The following is an 11973-nucleotide window of genomic DNA, read 5'->3' on the forward strand; positions in this document are numbered from 1 at the left end:
ATCGCAGCCCGTTTATCCTCCCGCTGCCCTGAGCAGCTCGCCCTGCCCTGAGAGCGAGAGCAAGGCTGCTCCCGACGCTCAGCGCCAGTGCAGATGATTTTGAGGAGATCAGTGAAGAAGATCAACCTGCTCCCAGAGGAACAGGGGCACCGCAGCTGCGCCCGCACTGAGCTCGTCGGTTAATGAGGCAGCCACACCTCCCAACAAGAGCTAGGGAAACGATCTGGTTGATGTAATACAGAAGGTTAAAAACCACAAAGCACAAGGACTGAAGGCTCTTCCCAAACGTTGTTCCTGAAACAATACCGATCAAAGCTTGCTTTTTACCTGTTTTTGTTTTCCAGCTCTGCTATCAGCTGTCTCTGTTGTTTATTGGCATCAAAGCTGAAACCCAGGTCTGTTGGTGGGCGAGGCTGGTGGAAGAGGAACAGAGAAAAATTAGCAAAATATTCATTAGCTGTTACCATGCAGACCACAGCTTGGATCCAGCCCCGTGTTTCCCGAAGGCCGTGGCACAGCCGTTACAGCCCGGGCTGCAGAACTGTGAGAAGGGCTGAGCCGAGGGGGACCACGGGGGCATCGGGAGGGGGTTCTGTGGCTGACTCGGTCTGACTTCGGGCTGAGCGGCTGCTGAGAGGGTCACCTGCCTCATCGTCATCACTACCTGTCTGAAGGATTTTATTTGCCGTTTGTTTTAAATGACCTTCAGGAAAAAAATACACCATCCCTCTCTGTTCCGAGCGCACTGGCAGGCTGCCCCGGGAAAAGATGCAGTTATTCCTTTTATCTCACAGCCTTCCAGTGAAACATTGACCTTCCCGTGTCGGCTAGAGAGGGAAGGTCAGAGTAACCCCGAGTGCTGGTTACCTCCACCTCTGCCAGACGTCCCAACCCTCTGCTGACGCTCACGTTCTCCATCTCCTGGCTATAAAGCTCTGGCACTGTGCAGTTTCACTAACGCTTAGAAACACTTTGACAGCAACATCTCTACAGCAAACGCGTTCTGCAGAAAACCGATACCAATTTCTTGTGCTCTCTGGAGGTCCCAATTCTCCCCGTTTTCCAATTCACCGCCTCGGCAGCGACGCTGGGGTTAAATGAATCTTTCGATGCGTTTGGCTGCTGTAACGATGTTAAATAAATGCGAATCGGGACCCCCCCGCCTCATGCTGTGTTACGTGGGGCCTCCAGCCAGTCTGTCCGCACACAGCAGAAGACAGACGGGGCTTGGTGGGGCTGCTGAACTCCCATCCCTGCTGCTTGGGATGCTGAAGGCCAGAAAACACTGTCCATGGAAACGGGCAAGATCATCCACAGACATGGAATTATTACGCATGGTCACTGCCTCTGAAAAAATCTAGTTCTTCTCCAAAGCATCACGTGAAGGGAGGTTGCTGAATAGATGCATTTTCGGGGTGAGTCCTGGCCTTTGTGACCCCTGTGTTTGGCCCTGCTGGCCGGAGCCGTCACCACTGCTGAGGAAAGCACTGGGCAGTTAAACAGCGATCCGGGGTTTGGGGGAGAGCCTGCTGGCAGCTGGGCTGGATGCTGGAGAAGCCACTTACGGGGACCAAGAAGAGAGAGAGAAAATACTGCAGGGTCTGGTACTGGTTGAGTGCATTTTTCCTGTGGAATCCCAAGATGCTGCTTCTGGTACAACTCAGAACCATCCTTCTGGCCACCAGACACCAGAAGCTCTCTGCTCGGAGCTGGGGAGACATCTTTTGTCAGGGACAGGTCTCCCTGGCTAAGAAACGCCGGAGGATGGGATGTAGGGTCTGCTTCTGACACCAGGTCGTTGCAGAACCACAGAAGGGTGAGGCTGGAGGGGACCTCAGGAGATCCTCTGCTCAAGCAGGGCCACCCCGAGCTGCGTGTCCAGGACCGTGTCCAGGTGGCTTCTGACTATCTCCAAGGACGGAGACTCCACAACTTCTCTGAGCAACCCAGGCCAGTGCTCAGGGACCTTCACACAGGGCAGCGTTTCCTGATGCTCAGAGGGACCCTCCCGGGGGCCAGCTGGTGCCCGTGGCCTTTGGTCCTGTCCCCGGGCACCGCCAGGCTCCCTCCCTGCGGGTGTTTGCAGACACGGAGTCACCCCCTGAGCCTCCCCTGCTCCGGGCTGAGCAGCCCCAGGTCCCTCAGCCTCTCCCCACAGCGGAGATGCCCCCATCCCCACATCAGATTTCCCTACTCTGGCCGTCCCGTGCAGAGGGGGGGTTCACACTGGCAGTGCAGATGATTAAGGCCGTGGTGTCTCTGCCCCTCACCGTGCACTTGAGCAATGGGGTGTCTTCTGTGCAGCCTTTTTGGTTTCATCTGAGCTCAAGGTTGCACTGACTTTTACCACAGCATTTTCAGAAGGACCTCAGACCGGGATTCTGGTTTGAGACGACGCTTTCACAACCATTTTCAGAAACTATCTGGGTAGAAAAACAGAAACTGGGGGGACAAGCTTGGTATCCACTGGTGCTCCTGGAGACAGGGGAGTGACAGACCCAGGATGAAGGGACAGACACGGCTGGGCTTCCAGCTGGGTTTCACTGTGGGCATCTAGAGCCAGCCCTGACTGGAGTCAGGCCTGAAGTGCGGACAGAACCGATCTTCTCTGGGCAAAACCCACGCGGTGGGTGGGTTGGCATGTGGCAAGTGAGCCTTGCTCGAATAACGTGCCTACAAGTGTGTCTTCTGTGTCCTCCCGGGTGGTCTGATGGCCACTTCGGGAGTCTCCTCATGATGTGGAAATTGCCCGTGTGAAAACTGCTTGGTAAGGAACATCCCAGGCAAGAAGAAACAAAACAGCTCGGGGTTAAAATGAACAGTGTGAAAATAAACATAACTCAGAAACTGCAGTACAGCAGTTCATTGCAGCAGGGTCAGAAAAACTCCCTCTTCCCGCGGGCAGTGGGAGGAGCTGGTGGTGCAGGGTGGGCTCTGCTCTCACCCCGAGGAACAGGGCTGGTGCGGGGGAGAGCTGGGACGGACCTGCCGGTACAGCTGGGCAAAACCCCAGCTCTCATCCCTCATCCCTCATCCCTCATCCCATCTCATCCCATCTCATCTCATCTCATCCCATCTCATCTCCATGTCTGGGGCAGGTGTCCAGCGCAGGCAGCAGCAATGCCACTGCCCTTTCCATCTTGGGGTGACCTGACCAATCTCGGTGTAGATACCACTGATGGGACCTACTGGTGGCCCAAAGCTATGTGTCACAAAGCCGTGTGTCACAAAGCCGCGTGTCACAAAGCCACGGTCTGTCCCTGCATCCTGGTGCCATCAGCTACGAGGATGCGTGGGGGTGACGTGTTTCACCTGCAGCCTCGGGAGGTTCCTGAGGCTCTGGGGCTCCCTCCGAAGCACATGAACCTTTGTTCTGTTCAAAGTAGGACTGTGCCTACAAAAACACAGTCTTGTCCTTAACCCCTTTCTTCAGAAATCCTGTTCAAAGCCTGAAATCACCCTCGTGACCTAAAGTACTCTGGTCCTCAGGAGCAAAGAGGACACTGCAGGGAACCTAGAGGAGACACATCCCCCACGCTGCTCACTTTCAAGTGTCTCTTGGAAAAGGTTTAGTGGCTGTTTTGTACGACAATTCAATGTTCTATTGCTTCCAGGAGTCCATTTAACTTTTTAACATCTCAGAACCACAGAGTCGTCGTGGTTGGAAAGGACCTTTTGAGACGGTCCAGTCCAAATCCCCTGCTCAAAGCAATGCTGACTACAGCGAGCTGCTCAGGACATTCTCCTGCTGGGTTCTGGACACCTCCAAGGACGAGGACTCCACGACCTGCTGGGCTGACCTCTTCCAGTGTTTGAGCGCTTGCACCATAAGGAAGGTTTTTCTTCTGCTGAAATGGAAGTCAGCTGGGACCCACTGCCTCTTGTCCTTCCCCCAGGGCACCACTGAGGAGAGTCTGGCTCCACCATTTCACCTGCCAAAATCATGCACTGATACACAAAACCACCTCCCCAGGCCCTCTCAAGGCTAAACAAGATCAGAAAAAAAATTCAGGCTGCTGATTCTCCACCACCATCTCAACCTTCCAGCTTCTTAAACTTAAAAGGCACCTGATGCTCACCCTGAAGGTTTGCAAAGCATAAAAATATAAAATAGCATAAAAAGCACCAGGCAGAAGCACTGGTGTTCGATCACCCATATTGTTAGGTATTTAGTATGGCTCCTGGCTTATTTCTAGCCCAGACTAACTAGCTCCCTCAAGCAATTCTCAGCATGGTTTGGGATTTACATGAAGCTGAGAACTCTCTGCAGCAGGTGGTCTGTACGCAGCCAGCCCGTGCTGGAGGGCGAGGGGGCTCAGTATTCTAGGTGTGGGCACTAGAAGTTTTTAAGGACTGCTATCCACAAAGTCTAAGTGTTTACTGTACACTCAGCTATCGAGAAACAGCACTCATCTCTCACCAAATCTCTGCTACAAAGTGGACTCAGGAGGGGAGAGGTATCCAAGCTCTTGCATGTTCAGAGTGTGTCAAAGAGCCACCCGAGGCGGCGAGGAGCCTGCTGGAAATACAGCAGAGGTACGTGTCTCCTGCACTTGGCCAGAAAACACCCGACACCGCTTCTAGCTGCATCTAACCTGGAAGGGGTGACAAGACACAGCACCCATGCCACATTCCCCAGCAAAGAGGCATCCTGGAGGCCGCGGGCTCCACCCCAGCCACGGGCGGCACGGCAAGGTGCGGCGGTGGCCAGGAGACAGCCCTGGGATTGTGGTTTGTGCTCTCTGGCTTAGGTTTTATTAAAATAAAAGAAACCTCAACCAACAGTAGTCTAATATTCAAAAAATACTAACTGCCCAGGACATGGAATTTATAGCCTTGGGGTAAAACCTCAAGATTAGGAGAGAAAACAGACCGAAGACAATGTAGACAGATGTTTCAAGGAGCCAGGGCACGAGGAAATTCATCAGAGCGCTCAGATCTTGGTTCTTAAATAAACCTGAGGCAGTCTCGGAGCTCTTGTGTTCGTCTCTGAAAGCACTAAGTTGATAAGGTGACACTCCATAAAGCTTAGAAACGATGTAAGAAGGAACTAACAGCTATAGACCAGTCAGCTTAACCTGAGTTCTTGGAGAAAAAACACAGACTTGTTTTTTCTTGTCAGTATCACAGAACCCCCATCATCACCACCATGCCTTCTAAAAAAAGCAATCTTTCCTCTGAAATACCCCCAGACTGCCTGGTAACTCATATTTCTATCACATCTAAAGATATTAGAGATCTCTGCTGTTTTCAGGCTTGTGAACCAGGCACACAGTTATTTGAATCAACAACTCATCTCTTCTGTTTTGCCTGAAGGAGTTGTTTTGTTTTTTTTTTTTTCCTTTATCCTTTAAAGACCAAAAAATCTGACACCCGGACACCTTCCCGCTCCCAGCACTTCTCAAGCTCTTTGACTGGGTTTTCTCTATCTTCCTTTTCCCTTTTCTCATTCTCGCTGGGTTTTCTCTATCACTCTTCCTTTTCCCTTTTCTCATTCTCGTCACTGGCCTTCATCCACATTGCTTTATAAACCTCTAGAGACTCACAGAAAGTAATGAAGTGAGTGACCACCATATTCTCAGTCATAAAGAAGTGGGATTAACCAAGAACTCAATTTTATTTTTCGTTTTCAGTTCTGTTGTTGATGGGAAGAAGTCTTTTTGTTTACATGGCATTTTGGGGTGGCTTTTCTAGTAGCTCATTTATCTAAAACTAAACTTTTTTTTCTCCAAGAGCCTGGTAGTCCTACACAGCACAGTTGTGCAGCATTTGTACAAAATCTGACATTCTGACCACAAAACCACACCTGAGTTCCAAGCACCCAGCGTGCTGGGCACCTGCAGTCACTTCTTCTCACAAATGGGAAGTCATTCAAGTCACTGAAAATTTCTCATCAGTTACTTTGCTCGCAGGATCAGTAGCCTTAATCTTTCCTTGATGGATCATTGATCAATAATCCCCCAAGTTCCTTTACAATTTAGCCGTGAGATAGACACAGCTCTTTGCTCTGTGACAGGCACATCATCTTGCTGTAGCCCATATGACAACACAACACCCTCATGGAAGAGTTTACAATGGACACCGGGATTTGAAAGAGTTTGTTGCTCCCTTTCTCAAGCCTCGACGACTGTGGGCTCTTTTATGGGGTTTTAATGAACCCTGGTTCGCCCTTTGCAGTGATCTCAGGACGCCCTCGCTCCTCTGAAAACATCAGATTTCCCGGGTAAGAGGAATTATGACTCAGGGTAAAAGGATTCTGAAGAACGGCCGAGAAGCCGGTGGACGGGGTGTGGGACCCGTTATTGATCTAAGGGTTTCAAATTAAATTCATACGGGTACTGCATAACCTCTTGTGGGTGTATTTCAAATGCATCTCCTGAATACGATGAATAATATAAAGTATGAGGCATCATTCAAACGGGCAAATACCATTCTGGGCTCCAGGCTGGAGCTCGGTAGGACAGCCTCTATTTCCTCAGTGAATGAGCTCCTCCGGAACACACGGAAGGAAACTTAACCGCAGTCACTGCTCTCATTTCTGCCCAGCGTTTTATCAACACCAAATTCTCACTGTCATCACCTCGGGATGAGTTTTGGGTGTACGGTACAGGATTGCGACGGGCGATGATTTTCTTCTCATAAATCCAGGGAGACAGAATTCATTAGAGCATTTGCATGCTACTATTCACTTTGATGAGAGGTACTTGTCCTCTCCGTGAGTTATGGGTGGTTCTTAAAACCTCTGCACTTAAAAAAAAAAAACCCCAACCCAAACCAGTCATTTACTAGTCAGCACTCTTATGTTTGCAGTCCATCTTACCGGACAGGTATGAACGATTTGTGTCTTCCAAGATTTATTGCTGCAATTCCTGTCTTCACAAAGCCTGGCAGGTTCGGCTCCCTGCCTGCTCGGCAGCACTGAACCCCAGGGACTCAGCCCCCTCCTACTCAACCCTTGCAAAGGTTTTTTACTACAAACAGAGCGCAGAGACCCGGTGGGAGTCAACAGCTTAAGATGCAAGGCCTTCAAAATTACTACAAGCCCTCCCCAAATCCCATTTTTGCACGTGCACGAGAACATGAACAGAGTTTATATTGTTTTGCCCTCCATAAACTTTCTCCTCAGCAAGGAATAAATATCCCAGGAAGGGAATAGTCCTGCTAAGGCACAGAGGCAATGTGGAGATCTTGTCTTGGCCCTATTGAAGCCAGCTCCCCCTTTTCTAACAACAGCGCGGGATGACCACAGTGTTAGAGATCCCTGCAGAAACAACCTATGGAGTTTATCCAGTGTAACAGGAACTGGAGGTATGGTGGAGTTTGAGAAGAAAAAAAAGATTTTTTGACAGCGAATTGTAACACAGGTCTCTCATTTTATACCAAACAGCAGCAAGACCAAAGCTGAAGCTTTTCGAGCTAAGGATTAACATATCAAAAGTCGAAATGTTAAAAAGTTTAAAAGCTAAGCAAACTCTCTGACACAGCCGAAGGTATGACCACCGTTGTCTTCTGCTTTCCTGGCGCTCAGCAGCAATGCTGAAGCCTCGACAGTTCTGAGATCACCCAAACAGCAAAGCCCCATGTTCTCCCAGCAAGAAAATTCATAAGATGACGACCATAAAATCTGCTTAAAATCCTTAATATCACAGAGGAACAGTAAAAACTTCTAGCACTGTAATTTAGTTTTCCTATGAATGGGCCATAAAACTTGAGAGAGAGTCGTGTTGGAACTCCAAGTCATCCAGTCACAGAATATCTCAAGTTGAAGGGACCTGTAAGGTCAGGTCATCGAGTCCAACTCCTTGTCAGACTGGTATTTGTAATAAGCAGCATCCAGAGCTCACCTACAGCATACCTGCTTCGGGTCTTTAATCAAGCCCCCAAAAGCCAGTCTGGCAAGCTGCCGCACTCCTCCATCACCCTGATTTGGAAGAAACGGTCAAAGAACAATGAAAAGAAGAGTGAAGCTTGTGTCTCATGGGCATCAGGTTCCAGGTTCCTTGGGCAAGGACCTAGCAGTGCCATGGAAAGCCTGAACCAGTACTTCGCCTGCCCATCACAGTGTTCTCTATGATCACAGACAAAGAAGAAGAAACAAATAAAAATAGTTCATGTAACTGGTGTATCCAGGAGAAGAAGAAACGACCCAAGAAGCAAGCTGCAGATTTGTCCTGCAAAGATGTACAACAGGAAATCTGGTTTACTTGTTCTTTAAAAGTGTTTAAATGATGCCTAAAGCCTAAAAGAAAAGTTACATGAAAGGAATATTACAAATATTATTTAGGTTATGTAGGTAGCTTTAACGAGATGAGATGATGATAGGCTTTTAGCAGTGCTTAATGTTGAGGGAAGAAGAGCAACCACACACTGCTTTCAAAAAAGAGCAACGTGGGCAAGAACCTAATTATCGTAACTCATCCACATAACTCAACCTAATTATCCACTCATCCATAATTGAGTATTAGCTCGTATTTATTAGGTGCTCGTGCTCTTCCTAGCAGCAAGGCTGCAGAGGCCAGCAGAGTCCTGCCAAGGGGGCAGGTCCCCGTGGTGGGACACTCCCCACCAGGAGTCATCAGCAGACCAGACCCCGACCTGTGCTTGCCCACCCATCAATGCCCAAGTCGATCGGCAGAAACTCGGGGGGACCCGGGACTGTGCCAATGGCGGAAAACGGGGGAAGAAAGAGCTGAGGCAGAGCAGGTGGGAGAGGAGATGAAGGAGGTGTTGGCTTGGAGACAGGGAGGTGTTGTGCAGGACACTCGTAACAGAGGGCCTAGGGTTGCTTTAGCTGTACGTGTGTGTACATGTGTTCGCCCAAAATACCGGTGATTGCCCGTCTCTTTGGGATGGATTGGTCTGCGGAAGGGTTTTGTAAGGCACAGCAGGCCAGGGGGCTGGTCACACAGGAGGTCATTTTGAGTCCCCGCTGTTATCAAAAAGATGATGCTTCATAGGAGATGCCAGAGTATTCCTCACCTCAGACTGGTAATCTGAGCACATCAGCAGAGGGAGACAAACAGATAACGTCGTGACCTCGAAAATTGTGATTTAAACGAAGTTTCTCTTGCTTTCCACTCATTTCTTCACTTTACTCACTCAGTCTCCTTCTGCTTTTCTCTCTTTCTCTTTCTAGAGAACCGCTCGCGCAGAGCCAACCCACAGTTATTTTAATGCGCGGCACCGCTGTGACCAAACTGCCAGGCCAAGCGTAGCCCTGAGCAACTTAAAACTCAATAAAAGGGATTTTTGTCTTCTGAAGACTGGCTTGAAGAAAACAAGAGTGGCCCAGTCAGAGCTTGTTTGAGCGAACACAGACCAAGCTGCTGCCTCGCGCGCGTAACTGCAGCGGCGGCACGTCATCGCCCCCCGCACCGCTCACGTCTGTCCGGTGACAAACGATGCATTCTCCCCGCTTCTCCTTCCCCGTTTATTTTTCTTCTTTAAGAAGAAACAGGCTCATTTCAAGAATTAACTCTGAGATCTGCCTCAAATTATTTTGTCCCAGTAAGACTTCAAGCAAAGGCATTTCCCCAAAAGATGCCGAAGGAATGTATTTGCATTCATATGGCGAGTGACATTTATTACAGTAACAAGCCTGCCGAGGCAGTTCTAACATTTTACCTAATTTGAGAAAAAGCAGAGACCGATGGACCAAGTCAGATCCATCGGAAACAGTTTCCAGCAGTGACCACGGCCAACTACTTCAAGGAAAAGAGTCAGAAACCTTGCATTAGGCTGCTGTAGGATGAACAGGCTGTATCTGGGATCCTCCATTTCCAGCAGTTAGAGCATGTTAAAAAATAAAGCACATTTCATCGAGAGGCAGGGCTGGAGAAGACATCAAGAAATACTTTTGTTCACATCAGTCTCTCTCAAGTATTCCCAGCAGATACTGGCCTGTCTTGGTTTTTAAAATCTCCATTGAGAAATATTCCGTAACTCTTTTATGGTGGTTTGTGTCCATTCTCCACTTCCATTAAGGTTGAGATTCACAGAAAAATATCACACAACCCCAGAGCCATCCAGGTTGGAAAAGCCCCTGAAGCTCCTCCAGCCCAACCATGACCCTCCCCCTGACCGTTCCCAACTCCCCCAGATCCCTCAGCGCTGGCTCAGCCCGACTCTTCAACCCCTCCAGGGATCCCGGGGACTCCCCCCTGCCCTGGGCAGCCCATTCCAACGCCCAACAGCCCCTTCTGCACAGAAATCCTTCCTCAGAGCCAGCCTGACCCTGCCCTGGGCAGCTCGAGGCCATTCCCTCGGGGCCTACAGGTGGGAAGGGACCTCTGGAGGTTTCCAGTCCATGCGCTGCCCAAAGCACGGCCAATTCCCAGCAGGTTGCTTGAGAACTTGTCTAGCTGAGCTCTAAATATCTCCAAGAAGCGAGATTCCAGTTCTTCTCTGGACAACCTCTTGGGCAATAGTTGACCACTATCATGGTGAAGAAGTTTTTCTTGATATAGAGTTGGAATTTTCTTTCTTGCAGCCTCTGTTGCTTCCTGACCCTCCGCTGTGCAGCTCTGCGGTGGGTCGCCCTGCCCCACGTGCCTGGCTCACGGCGGGTGCAGACAGCAGCAAGATCTGCTTTCGCTTTCTCTTCCCCCTCCCGGAGCACACCCAGCTCTCGGCGTCCTACAGCCCCCAACCAGCCCAGTGGTCTCCACAGGGCTCCCTCCAAGACGCCCCACGGCTCCCCTGCGCTGGGGAGCCCCACAGCAGACCCTGCTCCGCTGATGTGGCCTCCGCAGCCCCGAACAGAGGCGGAAGGTCACGTCCCTCGGCTCTGTTCCGCCAGGGCACGCTCCTCCCTCCCGCCTGCAGGAGGCCCAGGTCCTCTTCTGTAAAGTTCAGACCGATGCAAACAACTCACCAGGCTTCTTTGCTATCGTCTTTTCGTTCCTGACGACTCTTTTGTACGTCTTGTCCCCAGAAAGTCTCACTGATTCCCTAGTTAGATTCCTGCTTTTGATGGTATTGTCTTCTTACCACAGACTTCAGCATCCCGAGTGAAGCGCTCTTCAAATTCTTCTCCCATCTCTGAACCTCCTGCTACCATTTAACCAGCCATGTTTATAGGATTTCTTTTCCTCTCCATCTGGGCAAGCTCTCCCCTCCCTCCGTGCCATCCTTTCCCTGGGTTGTCCTCCTCAGCTTGCTTATTGACCCAGGAAAAAATGTTTTTTGGATGGTTTGGTTTTCTTCTTGGATTTTGACACACAGATTTCCTGAGCTTCTAATACAGGATTTTTAACAGCCTCCAGGCACCTTACAGGCCTTCTGCTTTTTGGAGGGATCCTTTGAGGACTTTTTTCTAGTGGTTTCATCTTTCCATAGTTCCCTTCCTCGAAGGCGAGCATCTGCGCAGGGATGTACCTGGCGCCTCTCTCCCGCCGCTGAGGCGAAGGGTGTGATGGCTGCTGCTGCCATCACCACCACACACGCTCCAGCCCCACATCCCGGAGCCCGTCTTCTCCTGGATTCTCCAACCAGTTGCTCAAAGCAGAACCGTTTATTGCATTCCAAAGTGTTTCTGCCTCCCCCTCTGAAAGGGCGTTGATTTAGTCTCTGTGTGGGCAGCTGAAATCTCCCACCGTTAATTACCTGTCCTAAACCCGCAGCTTGTCTTATCTCACTTCACATTTCCTGATCGCTACCACCATCTAATCAGGGGGGGTCTCTATTTCTTTTCTGTTATTAAGAATTTAAAATTTCAACCCACAGGGATTCTACAGTGCTTCTCTTTTGCTGAGATATTTTTATGCTGTTGCACTCCATTTCCTTTAGGTACGACATCAGTCCCTTGCCTGCACATCCTACTGTACCGTTCCTGTAAAGCTGGCAGCCTGGACACCACAGACTCAACGAGTACCGGATCTCTGAGGTGTTTATTATATCGGGGTTTTCATTTGATATTCCCCATTTTAATTCCAGATGGGAAGAAAAAGCTCTTTTTTTTTTTTTTTTTTTTTT

At 49.8% G+C, this 11973-nt stretch overlaps 1 protein-coding gene across 2 annotated transcripts in view; it reads right to left on the reverse strand.

Moving 5' to 3' along the window:
- Positions 1 to 321: 321 nt before the first annotated feature.
- Positions 322 to 11973, reverse strand: part of DTNB (dystrobrevin beta) — a 132846-nt gene continuing 121194 nt past the window's right edge. For both annotated transcript variants that reach the window (XM_026844410.1, XM_026844407.1), the window contains one exon: positions 322 to 413. In XM_026844410.1, coding sequence (XP_026700211.1) covers positions 353 to 413 — 61 coding nt within the window. In that variant the 3' untranslated portion in view covers positions 322 to 352. The remainder of the gene's footprint in view (positions 414 to 11973) is intronic.

Source organism: Athene cunicularia (genome assembly GCF_003259725.1).
Source record: "Athene cunicularia isolate RWA chromosome 3 unlocalized genomic scaffold, athCun1 chr3_part1, whole genome shotgun sequence".
In the NCBI taxonomy this organism is placed as follows: Eukaryota; Metazoa; Chordata; class Aves; order Strigiformes; family Strigidae; genus Athene; species Athene cunicularia.